Source organism: Maniola hyperantus, chromosome Z (genome assembly GCF_902806685.2).
Source record: "Maniola hyperantus chromosome Z, iAphHyp1.2, whole genome shotgun sequence".
NCBI lineage: Eukaryota > Metazoa > Arthropoda > Insecta > Lepidoptera > Nymphalidae > Maniola > Maniola hyperantus.
Window position 1 is genome coordinate 17,091,335 of NC_048564.1, and position 13,389 is coordinate 17,104,723.

A 13,389-nucleotide genomic window follows, 5' to 3' on the forward strand; every position below is an offset into this window, starting at 1 on the left:
TTTTGACGGGTACATTATTCAAATAGTCGTTTGACAACTGAAATCGTAGGTACGTTTATGTTGTCAAATCAATACCATTTAGGTACATCGTCAAGTTGTACACAATCGCACCTCTGAGTCGATTCCGTTGGAGCGCTAACTTAAAATGCGCCGACGGACGACGGTAAACAAGTTGCCTTTGCTAAATTGATTAAGTACATTTGTAGAGCATTGTCTCTGTCGTTGGGACCGACAAAACGTCATACATTATTTTCTGGCGCGTACTGTTACGTAGGTTGTTAGTATAACAATAGGTAACAGGAACAAAAGCTACTTTAATAGGTACAAGGAAACAAATTAATAACTAGGTTTTACTTATTATTCATATTTACACACATAAGTAGTATGTACACATATTCTGTGGTTTCAGCACTTCGGTATGTTAAAACATTAGATATAGATATAGGACATAGGTATTAGGTAGGTACCAAGATGGAAAACCTATCAGGAATCAGGATCTCATCATAGGTATTTGGCCACCGAGGAGTTGAGGTAGGTACCTACCTAGTAGGTACCTGTATACCTACCTAGGTAGACGTGGCGTGCACAGGAGTTCAAGCCAGGGTATGCATTTAGGTATGAACTTATTTTACGGCAGGTTAAAATGAAAAATAAGCATTGACTTATTACAATGAGAGTAAGCAGTGCGTTTATGCCTCTATGAGCTGCACGCCACTGCTAAGTAGGTATACTTAGGCACAAAGTAGGTACCTATAGGAAGATAGGCCAATAACCTCTCAACTGTAGGTAATTTTGATAATTTAATATAGGTGTTGCATTTGTCATTAACGTTATGTTATTTTACATTATTTAACTCAGTAGGTACCTATCTAAGTTGTTAGGTACTAAGCTAGGTATTCTTATTCCATTGAAAATATAAGCAGGCAATTAAATGAAAATTATATTACCTACCAGACGTCACAGTACGGCGGAAAGTCATAATCGTTCTTTGAACCCAATAAAACATTATTATTGTTCAAATTATGTCCCTTCTTACCTACAAGTTAGAATACCTACCTACATAGGTAGGTAGGTACGTAGTAATTTAATTACGCCTAACTAACAAAAAAACTTAAATGTTTAGTAGAACCTTGATTCGAGTTTTCTTAAATATGAAATAGGGTAGGTAGGCCATTTACTGTTACCTAATAATTTTGAATTAAAATTAATAAATGGGGTAGGAAAACTAAGTAGGCCTAACGGTACCTGTAACCTATGCACTTAATAATAATTTAAATAGGCATAAGTAGGTATAATTACTTAATCTAGAAGGGTAGGTATGTCTGGATACCGACCCCTACCTACGGACTACGGTTAAGTTTTTAATTTAATTTATTATTTATTAGACAACTTAAAACTATCTGTTGGGGACTTCGATGGCTCCTCGTTGTTGTGTTTTAGTAAAACAAACTTTCACTTGTGAATATGGTTTGTAATTGGTTAAATTACATTTTATCAGCGCACGTCCGGCGTGCGCGCACAAGTTCTCGAACAATCAGCGATCGGGGCCCGCCTGCGCCCTGCCGAGACGGCCGCACACACACATGCACACACACACCACGACGCGTTCCTTGCGGCGCGAACATCCTCCCGGCCCTTGAAAGGCAGTTTCAAGAGCAAGAAGCTGGCAACAGGCAGATCCGATTAAGGGCCCGTCGCACAATGCCCTGAGCGGTGGAGACGTCTGCAACTCGGGGCACACCATCAGCGCCGGGATGCAATTGTGTCACTCTGCCAAGGCGCCAGCAGAGCGGGGGCGCGCTTGGCTCCTTCAGCAAAACAAGGTCGTGCACCTTCAGAGTCGTACACCTTGTGCGCCACTTCGCGCGCTGTTGTAGTTCGGCCACATACTCGTTGGCCCATCGCTTCCAAAAGTGCTGGCGCGCCTGCTCCAGCCGTTGAAATCGGTCGAGTCGGCTAGTTTTGATATCCAGTAGAGGTGGACTCGGCAAGGACATGAGTGGCCTGCCAATCAGAAAGTGCCCGGGTGTGAGACACTGGAGATCATTAGGGGAAGGACTGAGGGGACAGAGGGGCCGGCTATTGAGGATTGCCTCAACCTGTGCAAACAGTGAAGATAGTTCCTCGAAAGTTAGGTGAGTTGTGCCCATTACTCTTTTGAGATGAAATTTGGCTGCCTTTATGCCGGCCTCCTGTAACCCATTGAAGTTAGGAGCGTATACGGGGGAGAACTTGAACTCTATATTCTGGTTCGTTGCAAAGTCTTGAACAGAATCCTGAAACTCCCCAGATTTTAGGAGATCACCAATCTCTCGAGCGGCTCCCACATAATTTCGGCCATTGTCACTCCAGACCTGAGTCGGGATACCCCTACGACAGATTAGGCGCCTCAGCGCAAGCAAATAAGCGTTAGTGGAGAGCTCACTGACTGCTTCCAAGTGCATACATTTATATGTGAAGCATATAAAAATGCACAAGTAGCATTTAGTAATCTTAGCTCCTCTACCTTTACGATCTGTAATCATGAAGGGTCCGGCAAAATCCGTACCAACTATATTGAAAGGATAGTCACTAGCCAAACGTTCACGGGGCAAGTTACCCATTATATTTGTCATAGATTCCCCTTTAAACCGTCGACATTTTAAGCAATTCCGAGTCGTACGTCTTGCTAGGTTTCTACCACCTATGGGCCAAAAATTATTTCTTATGGAAGCTAAAAGAAGGCTAGGGCCAGCATGCATAAGACGAACATGCTCGTAGTGAAATAAAATCTTAGTTAGATGATTGTCAGCATGTAATAAAATTGGATACTTTTTGTCATAGTTAAAATCGGACATAGAAAGACGGCCACCAACGCGGAGTATACCCTTTGCATCAATAAAAGTGTCTAATGAAGCTAGAATTGAACTTGCCTTAAGTTGCTTATTGTTAGACAAGAGTGTCAATTCGTTTGCAAAAGACTCACCTTGTGAAATCTTTACTATAGCACACATAGAATTTTCAAGTTCGGAAGCTTGCAAGGGACCAATTAACTTAGTTTTGTGCCTTCTTACGTTATTAATGAATCGAAGCACCCAAGCATAAGCGCGTTGTAAAATAGGCAATCTTGAAATTCTAGTTAAGTCAAAGAAAGATTCCTGGGCCTCCACTGCGAGGGTTTTGATCTCCGGTAAGTTTTGAATGCTACGTTCTTGTGCGGGCCAAGACGCTTCTGGCTCTAAAAGGTAAGTTGGTCCATGCCACCATAACTCACATTGGTTCACGCAAGAGGGTTGCACACCACGCGAAACTAGATCGGCTGGGTTTTGAGATGTAGGGACATAGCGCCATAAACTAGGTTCTGAAATCTCACTGATAGCACTAACCCTATTAGCTACAAAGGTTTTAGGTGTTTTCGCTGTTTGTAGCCAACCTAGAACGACCTTAGAATCCGTCCAGTAGACGTGGCGATCTATTTGACACCTTAAAGCCTGTGTAACTGTACTAGCCAGTTGTGCGCTCAAAAGAGCCCCGCAAAGTTCTAGGCGTGGGATCGTTTGGCGTTTTATGGGCGATACGCGCGATTTTGCGCAAAGTAGATGAACCTGTACTTCACCTTTATCATTGTTAGATTTTAAGTAAATGCAAGCTCCGTATGCCTGCTCTGACGCATCACAGAAGCAGTGCATCTCAACTCTGATGGGGTCATCTATTAAAACCTGTCTAGGAATACGCAAACATGAAACACCTTCAAGATCCTTCACGAATTTTAACCAATCGGACTCAATTTGAGGAGGAACTTTGTCATCCCATCCAATCTTGGTTTCAGACCAAAGCCTTTGAATCATTATTTTAGGTATGACAGTACAAATGGAGAGCAGTCCAAGAGGATCAAATACCTTGAAAGTTGAAGATAAAATTGCTCTTTTTGTAATGACATCTGTAGAAGTATTTTGGACGGGAAAACTAAGCTCGTCAGATGATGAAGTCCAGCCTATTCCAAGAGTGCTAGTAGCATTACTAATGGTGAGAGTACCACTATTACCTTTAGAGGAGGACGACTCCTGGAGTAGGCCTGAATTCACTAACTTAGAGTTCGAGCGATATTTCCGTAGACGGAATCCACCGGCAGCGAGCGCATCACTGACCGAGCGTTGTATGTGAAGCAGCTCTTCTTCTGTGGTGGCACCCGTCAACAGGTCATCTACATAAAAGTCGTTTTGAATAACAGTCTTAGTCGCCGCATCCCCACACTCTTCTCCGCACTGCCACAGGCATCGCGTGCTGAGGAAGCTAGAACTAGAAAGTCCGTAGGTTACGGTATTTAGTTGTAGAGTCATTAAGGGCTGAGACTCTTGCTCCCGCCATAGAATCAACTGCAGATCGCGATCAGATTCGTCGACCATAATGCTCCTATACATTTTCTCTATGTCTGCTGATAGAACATACTTATGTTGGCGAAAGCGAACTAGAATATTAAATAGTGAATCTTGAATATTGGGCCCAACCATTTGAAGGTCGTTGACCGAAAAACCAGACGTAGTTTGGGCAGAGCCATCGTAGACCACTCGGATTTTACTTGATTCACTGGTTAGTTTTAGAACTGGATGATGAGGAAGATAAAATGACGTTTCCGATGGGGGTTTGTCGTATACAGATAAATGTTTAAGGTCTGCATACTCCTTTATGAATTCTACGTATAATTGCTTGAGTACAGGCTGTTTAATGAAGCGCCTTTCAAGGTTAAAGAATCTTCGTTCTGCCAATGCATAAGAATTCCCTAAACAATCCTTGTCACAACGAAGCGGGATCCTTACGCAAAACCGGCCATCATCACAGCGATAGGTATTCTGGAGAAAATGCTGTTCGCAATGACGCTCCTCTTCTGTATAGCTGGTCTTAGTAGGCACTTTCTCTAGTTCCCAAAATTTCGTGATTTCGTTAGATAAATCTGAGTCGCAACTAACTAAATTGCAGGAAGTTTCTTGAGCAGGCTTAGATTTATGTGCCTTTTTACTAGGGCCTATAGGACCAGCTATCAGCCATCCTAACTTAGAGCTACGCAAGATAGGGTGGTGCTCACCAAGGGAATGTTGTTCGGTGCCAATGATACACCAAAACAGCTCTGCGCCCAAAATAACATCAATGTCAGAGGGAATGTTAAACGTTGGATCCGCCAGCTGAAAATTGGAAATGTTTAATCCTTTAGTGTTGAAGGCAACCTTAGGCAGTTGACCTGTGAGCTTAGGCAAAATGAGACAAGATATGGTGACATTGAAAGAAGAATGTTTAGATTTAATGCGCACTAAACATCGTTCTGCAAAAACGTTTAGTTTGGTGTCACCAATACCAATGATCTTGGTATCGATCTTTTGAGAAGATAAGCCAAGCCTTTGTTTGACAGCTGTGGTCAAGAATGAAGACTGACTTCCGCTGTCAAGAAGAGCACGAACTGTGATCTCTTCATTAGTGGACGGATTTAATATATCAATTAGTGCAGTGCATAGTAGGACTTCAGTCTCTGACGTGGACGACATGATAACGGTCTCTAGTGCCACTGCTTCTTCTTCACCTTCGGAGGCGTTGACGTGGACTAGCGAATTATGACGCTGTTTACAAATCCTGCAGCCACCAGGTAGCCTGCACTGGTCCACATTGTGGTCCCTGCGGAGGCAATTCCGGCAAAGGCCTAGAGAAGATACAAGCGCAGATCTATCCTCTGGAGATTTATTCTTGAAGGTCAAGCACTCATAGATACGATGTTTACCTTTACAGACTGGACAGACGAAATTTACTTTAGATTTAGAAGGTGAACTGGTCGCTGAAAACGATTTGGTAAACTCCTTTTTAGCCTTTGGTGAAGGTAAGATGGAATCGCGACGTTTGCCTTTAATTGTCTCAAATACATCTGCCCTATTTTTCAGAAATTGGAAGAAATCATCTAGTGTAGGGATGTCCTTCAACGAACTTCTGCTTTCTTCCCACTTAAAACTTGTGGTGGGGTCTAGTTTTTGTGATATGAGAAATATTACGATCACGTCCCAACTTTCAGTAGGCAACCCTAGTGTGTGGAGGGCACGTAAGTTTTTAGTGACATGGTCTATAATAAAACGAAAAGATTTCTCGGTTTCGCGGACCGAATCTACACTGAACAAAGCCTTTAAGTGATTATTTATCAGTTGGCGTTTGTTATCATACCGCTCGCAGAGAAGCTGCCATGCCTCACTATAATTTTTATCACTTACTTCTAAGTTACTTATCACGCGGGCGGCCTCTCCTTCTAGGTACGAGTTCAAATAATAAAATTTGTGTATATCCTTTATTCTAGTATTGTCATGGACTAGAGACACAAAGGTGTCCTTAAACTCCAGCCATTTGTAATAAGAGCCATCAAAGTTTGAAATCTTAATTGTTGGTAACTTAAAACCCAATAACCCGTCGCATTCGTCGTGATCATGACAAGAATGCGACGAATTATTTTGTTTCTTTGGAGTAGAATTAGCATCAATTAATTGCTGGGCAGTCGCTATGCAAAAACAAAAATCTTGCTCAATAGTTTCGCGAATATTCAATTCCGCGTCTAGGCATTCTACATTAAAAACCTCTATTTGTGTTTGTAGCTCATCGAAATCCGTAAACAATGTTTCAAATCTGCTTAATTTAATCGATAACTTGCTGATTTCAACTGGCGAAATCGATTTGCAACTAGACAAAAGTTCTAAGTTATTTTTAAACTTAGTGAGCCGGCCTTTAAATGAGCTACGCTTCGCTGTTAAATCTCTAAGGGTAGCCTCAAGATTCTGTTCTTCTAGCGACATTTTAAATAAGTAGTGTTACTGTGTTATTAATAAAATAAAATGGTAGGTACGATACGCTCCTATACTTCGATGCGTTGACTCGGGCCGGTCGGCCGGTGAAAGGCAGGCGGCTACGGTCGAGGTCGCACGATGCAAATTCAGCCGCTGCAAGCGCGCATGCAGATGCACCGTACGTGTAGACGCTCTTCGAAAGGAAGCGCTGAATCGCTGAAATTGATATTACGCAACACTGTAATCGTAACTCGCAATTCAATAGAAATAGGTTGGTAGGTAAGATTGAGATTAGCGTTTAATTTGCTTATTATTGCGTTAATGTTTGTATTTGAATAGAAATTGAGATAAAGAATGCATAAAAGGGATTTATACCTTGCTAATAAGACGTAAAGCAAAATAAATAAGTAGTAGCTTAGGTATATTTTAGCAAGTTTGGCATTTAACTGTTGGTATAAGATAAGTTATTTTAAAAATAGGTGCTTATTAGGTTCGCAAGCAAAGAAGTCCACAAATAAATGCTTATTTGGGTATTAGGCACTCACGAAAGGCAGTAGGTAGGTATAATTATGAAAGATATTATTTGCAATGGAAATCACTCACGGTAGTTTAAAACGCTATAACTTAATGCACATCTTGGCACTTAATTGTTGTTATTAGGCAGACAAAATTAAAACATAGGTGCTTATTAGCTTCGTAAGCAAAGAAGTCCTAAAATAAATGCTTATTTAGGTATAGGCACTTACGAAAAGCAATGTAGATTGTGTACAGCCTTAAATAGAATAGGTAATCTTGCAAAGATTAAAGATTTCATGAGCAATTGGACTAGATGTAGGCTTGATAATCACTATTACATTAATTTAAGCACATAATAGCAAATATTTAATGCCTTTAGGACCTAAATTCATTGCTTGCACAGACTGAAGGGGACAAATTAGGGACAAAGAAAAGGAACTGGCTCACTCGATTTAGCAGGCCACACCCATTGCTCGAGACTCCTTGCCGATTGCAGGTCCTGTCGCGGTCGCCAGCAGATGTTGGGGACTTCGATGGCTCCTCGTTGTTGTGTTTTAGTAAAACAAACTTTCACTTGTGAATATGGTTTGTAATTGGTTAAATTACATTTTATCAGCGCACGTCCGGCGTGCGCGCACAAGTTCTCGAACAATCAGCGATCGGGGCCCGCCTGCGCCCTGCCGAGACGGCCGCACACACACATGCACACACACACCACGACGCGTTCCTTGCGGCGCGAACACTATCTTTAAAACTAACCATTAACCTATACTTACCTAGCTAAATGTAAGATATAAAGCAGTGTAGGTAGAGATCTCAAAACATAATAGTCAGCTATTGTTTATGCCTGCCTGTACCTACCTATATCTACCTAAGATATTAAATAGTGTATAAATATATTTACTAATAGAAACTTATACTGATCAGCCTGTCAAATAATGATCTATAACAAATAAGTAATTGGGATGATGCCTGTATCAAAAATAAATTATTTCTGAGAATAAGTAAATGGAGAGCCTTCCAAAATTCGTAAAATCCACGTCCGCTGTTGGTTTTAAGTTTGTGTACCATTTTAAAGTATCGATTTAACTAAAAAAGTACGTCTAATTATGTCAAACGTTTGTGACGTCCTATAGGTAGGTAGGTACCTATTTCATACTGCTCCCTCACTACCAAGCGTTTTTACGTTTGATAAAAAGTCGCTGATTTGACGCAGGTAGTCATCATCCTACTTATATATATATATATATATATATATATACATATATATATTATAAGCAGCCCCTGTTCGTAACAGAAAATATTTTGGGACAAAGTATATGACTGTAACATTATGACCTATAGCTGATAGAGACATTTAATTACCTACCTATCTCGGTACAGTAGTTCAGACAATAGAGACTATTGATTATTATGATTACTGACCTGCGAAGCGGACGGGTAGGAGTAGCCGAACTGTGCATACGCTGCCATTGGGACGATCATAGGGGCGGCTTCACAAAACACACTGTCTCTCAAAGTCTTACACGGACGGGCTAACTAATGTTTACTATTTAGGTATTTATTATAATTAATTAGTTAAGTTAATCTATCACAGTTGTTTGTATGCGCGGCGGCGGAGCTTGCCCGCCCATCCTGCGCGTCAGAGATCCTCCCGAGCGAGCATGCTCGCATGACGTCCTCACACACCGGAATCTCAACACAGACTGGCGCGCGACCCGATGCCGACGCCCCACCGACGTAGGAGAGAGCAATTTTCGCCCCACCCACGGGGCGGGGCGAGAAAATTTCGGCCAGTCAAAATCCAGCTTTTCTATCCTTCCCACACAACGATCTGGAAACGCTGGACACGATTGGGCGTCGTATCCCCACTCGAACTAAGCCCCGCCTTTTCAAAAGTAGCCGCCTCAATAAGTGGGGGAAAAAGTCGAGTTCATGTTTATGGGATTTGGAGAGAGACGCTCGCTGGTTCGAGCCGGCGACAAAACAAATCTTTATAGGCAAAAAACCGACCGGTCGGCGACAAGTTGTTTCGCCTTGTCAGATTTACAGCGCGCTCTTATACCTATGTCGGTGTTTTTGTTACCTGTGTTTATATTTGCGGAGGCCTCCATGAATAACGATCGCAGCAACACCTATTGAATTATAAATCGGTTATGGAGACTCGCTCGTACCTAATGAATAGATGTAAGGTCATTGAACTTGCTTCTTGAATCAAGAATTACATAGGTAGAGTAAAGAAAGTTGCCAAACCAAGAAGTAGGTAAGTATTTAATAAAGGTATCGGAACTTATCAAATCGATTCTTTTATAAATAAACCATGCGCCGTTACGGCCATCCTACATACCTACTCATTCACACGTTCTTTCCTTCATTATACCTACCTATGAACAGATAATTTGAATAGGTAGGTACGATTAATCAGTCACCATGAAAAATATTTAAAAAAGGCTCCAGTAGGTAACTGGACGTTCCACAGTAGATGGACAAATTACTTACAGGGTGTTAGCAAATATTAAGAGCTGGAATAGAGAACCGGCTGATATATAAAGATAGATCTCTATCTACTTACTATACATTTTTTAAATGTTTACATGCATAGGTAGGTGTCCTGGTTGTGACGATCTAAGGTCAAAAGCGCTAGGATCGACAGACGCGGAGGGTGTGAATGCCCGCAACCTTATAGCGCGCATGCTGTCGAGCGAGGACGCCTGGCAACGATATAAGTAGCCAAATGCTGCGGGCTATAATGATAAGAAGAGAAGAGCGGGAAAAAGAAGAAAAGAAGAAGTTAGAAATTTAGGAGGTCAGCACGAAGTAAGTACTTAGTGCTTACGCAGTTCCGTGCTCACCTTGGTAGACATGGGGAGGTTATTTTAGTCCGTGCGAGTCGGACACGTCCTGCCAGCAGGCAGAAGTCCGTACTCCGTAGGGATTTTTTCCTACCCCGAAGAAAAAAAAAATGCATAGGTAGGTAGGTATTTTCCATACTAGATTGTTTATGATTTGACTGTAAATAAAAATGTGGTGGCTGGTTGAATTAGACTAGTTGTTGTTCCTCTGCAAAACTGGTCAAAAATATTAGGTAGGTAAGGGTCGAGATAAGTAGGTAGGTATACCTAGGTACCTACCACTTATCTACAAAGCTACTTATGTCGCTTTTCATTCGTAAATATGACTTAGTATAGGAAACCATAGTTTTTACGTTGTTTGTAGCTTAGGTAGGTAGGTACCTACCTATAGGTATGAGTGTTAGTTTTGTAAAGGTAAAATTACCTATTAGGATCATCATCATGCCATCGCCGGCTCACTACTAAGGACGCGTCTCCTCTCAGAATAAAGGCCATAACCTACCACTCTGGTCAAGTGCGCCATACCGCACTCAATAGGTATCACCGTAGGTACCTAGGTAGGTGTTTATCGAATCTTTATTTTACATTTATAGCTGGGTTATAATATAGGTGGTCTTATTCTAAATTTATGATGAGTAGGCACCTACCAACAGCCAAGTTATCTTAAAATCTATGGTAGATATATTTTCTGGAAAATGTACCTACCTACTACAACATCATGTTTGCGCTCGATTTTGACTTGGCTGCCATGCTTATTGCCTAGTTACTATACTTAGGCAGGCAAAAGGCAAATAAATTGTACCCCAAAAGCTTTCATAGGTATTATTACCTATGGCATAAGTTTTAACACTTTTAGTGTCCTAAGTATAGGACTACAGTCCATATTGGAGGATTGGACCAGGGGCCGTGTTGGGGGATCGGAGGGTCCATATCGGAGGATTACTCCAAAATCAATATTGGGGGATTGCACCAAAATCCATATTAAGAGACTGGACCATGGTCAATATAAGGGGATTGGGCCAGGATCAATATGGGGGATTAGACCTTCTAATAAACGAGGTACGGGACCCTAAAAAGAAATTTCGTTAAATTTTACGCCCATTTTCCGAATAAAATAATCTACCTACTAAATTGTAATTATTTACACATATGAATAGGTGTGTAGGTAGGTAGAGTCGGGGTATGTACCTATGTACCTACAGCAATAAATTACATTCAACAAAAGTATAAATTATCATACATTAACTTACACCTTCCTATTTAGAATTAAAAACAGACCAAGGTCGTGTTTGACTCGCGCACAGAAGGTTCCGTAGGCAATTTTTTAGGAATCTACCCCATGGATTTTTACACGGCAGTACTTACAGCATGTTTTATTTTTATTTTTAGGGTTCCGTACCAAAGGGTTCCAGCGGGCCTCTATGCCTCCGCTGTCCGTCCGTCCGTCTGTTTGTCAGCGGGCTGTACCAATCCATCTATCTCGTGAACCATAATAGGTAAAGAGTAGAAATTTTCACACATCACATCACATTATGTGTATATAGTCTCCAACAGGTTGAGATGGTAATCAAGGTACCTATGAGGCGAGGGAGGGGGGACGGGGGGACGCCCCGCACACCCGCACGTCACCCACGCTCGTCCACACCTGATGTGCGCGCGGGATGTGCGGGGGTGACGGGGGGACGCCCCGCACACCCGCACGTCACCCACGCTCGTCCACACCTGATGTGCGCGCGGGATGTGCGGGGGTGACGGGGGGACGCCCCGCACACCCGCACGTCACCCACGCTCGTCCACACCTGATGTGCGCGCGGGATGTGCGGGGGTGACGGGGGGACGCCCCGCACACCCGCACGTCACCCACGCTCGTCCACACCTGATGTGCGCGCGGGATGTGCGGGGGTGACGGGGGGACGCCCCGCACACCCGCACGTCACCCACGCTCGTCCACACCTGATGTGCGCGCGGGATGTGCGGGGGTGACGGGGGGACGCCCCGCACACCCGCACGTCACCCACGCTCGTCCACACCTGATGTGCGCGCGGGATGTGCGGGGGTGACGGGGGGACGCCCCGCACACCCGCACGTCACCCACGCTCGTCCACACCTGATGTGCGCGCGGGATGTGCGGGGGTGACGGGGGGACGCCCCGCACACCCGCACGTCACCCACGCTCGTCCACACCTGATGTGCGCGCGGGATGTGCGGGGGTGACGGGGGGACGCCCCGCACACCCGCACGTCACCCACGCTCGTCCACACCTGATGTGCGCGCGGGATGTGCGGGGGTGACGGGGGGACGCCCCGCACACCCGCACGTCACCCACGCTCGTCCACACCTGATGTGCGCGCGGGATGTGCGGGGGTGACGGGGGGACGCCCCGCACACCCGCACGTCACCCACGCTCGTCCACACCTGATGTGCGCGCGGGATGTGCGGGGGTGACGGGGGGGCGCCCCGCACACCCGCACGTCACCCACGCTCGTCCACACCTGATGTGCGCGCGGGATGTGCGGGGGTGACGGGGGGACGCCCCGCACACCCGCACGTCACCCACGCTCGTCCACACCTGATGTGCGCGCGGGATGTGCGGGGGTGACGGGGGGACGCCCCGCACACCCGCACGTCACCCACGCTCGTCCACACCTGATGTGCGCGCGGGATGTGCGGGGGTGACGGGGGGACGCCCCGCACACCCGCACGTCACCCACGCTCGTCCACACCTGATGTGCGCGCGGGATGTGCGGGGGTGACGGGGGGACGCCCCGCACACCCGCACGTCACCCACGCTCGTCCACACCTGATGTGCGCGCGGGATGTGCGGGGGTGACGGGGGGACGCCCCGCACACCCGCACGTCACCCACGCTCGTCCACACCTGATGTGCGCGCGGGATGTGCGGGGGTGACGGGGGGACGCCCCGCACACCCGCACGTCACCCACGCTCGTCCACACCTGATGTGCGCGCGGGATGTGCGGGGGTGACGGGGGGACGCCCCGCACACCCGCACGTCACCCACGCTCGTCCACACCTGATGTGCGCGCGGGATGTGCGGGGGTGACGGGGGGACGCCCCGCACACCCGCACGTCACCCACGCTCGTCCACACCTGATGTGCGCGCGGGATGTGCGGGGGTGACGGGGGGACGCCCCGCACACCCGCACGTCACCCACGCTCGTCCACACCTGATGTGCGCGCGGGATGTGCGGGGGTGCGGGGCTTTCCTCCCCGAT

At 45.5% G+C, this 13,389-nt stretch overlaps 2 protein-coding genes across 2 annotated transcripts in view; both read right to left on the reverse strand.

The window, feature by feature from the left end:
* Window positions 1–8,997, reverse strand: part of LOC117995282 (homeobox protein caupolican-like) — a 360,854-nt gene extending 351,857 nt beyond the window's left edge. Inside the window, exon 1 of the mRNA XM_069508695.1 lies at window positions 8,730–8,997. Within this exon, the coding sequence (XP_069364796.1) occupies window positions 8,730–8,789 (60 nt within the window). The 5' untranslated portion in view covers window positions 8,790–8,997. The remainder of the gene's footprint in view (window positions 1–8,729) is intronic.
* On the reverse strand, window positions 1,411–4,008 carry LOC138404502 (uncharacterized). The gene has a single exon (XM_069508655.1). The coding sequence runs from the start codon at window positions 3,825–3,827 to the stop codon at window positions 1,650–1,652; it is 2,178 nt and encodes a 725-aa protein (XP_069364756.1). The 5' UTR covers window positions 3,828–4,008; the 3' UTR covers window positions 1,411–1,649.
* Window positions 8,998–13,389: the final 4,392 nt, after the last annotated feature.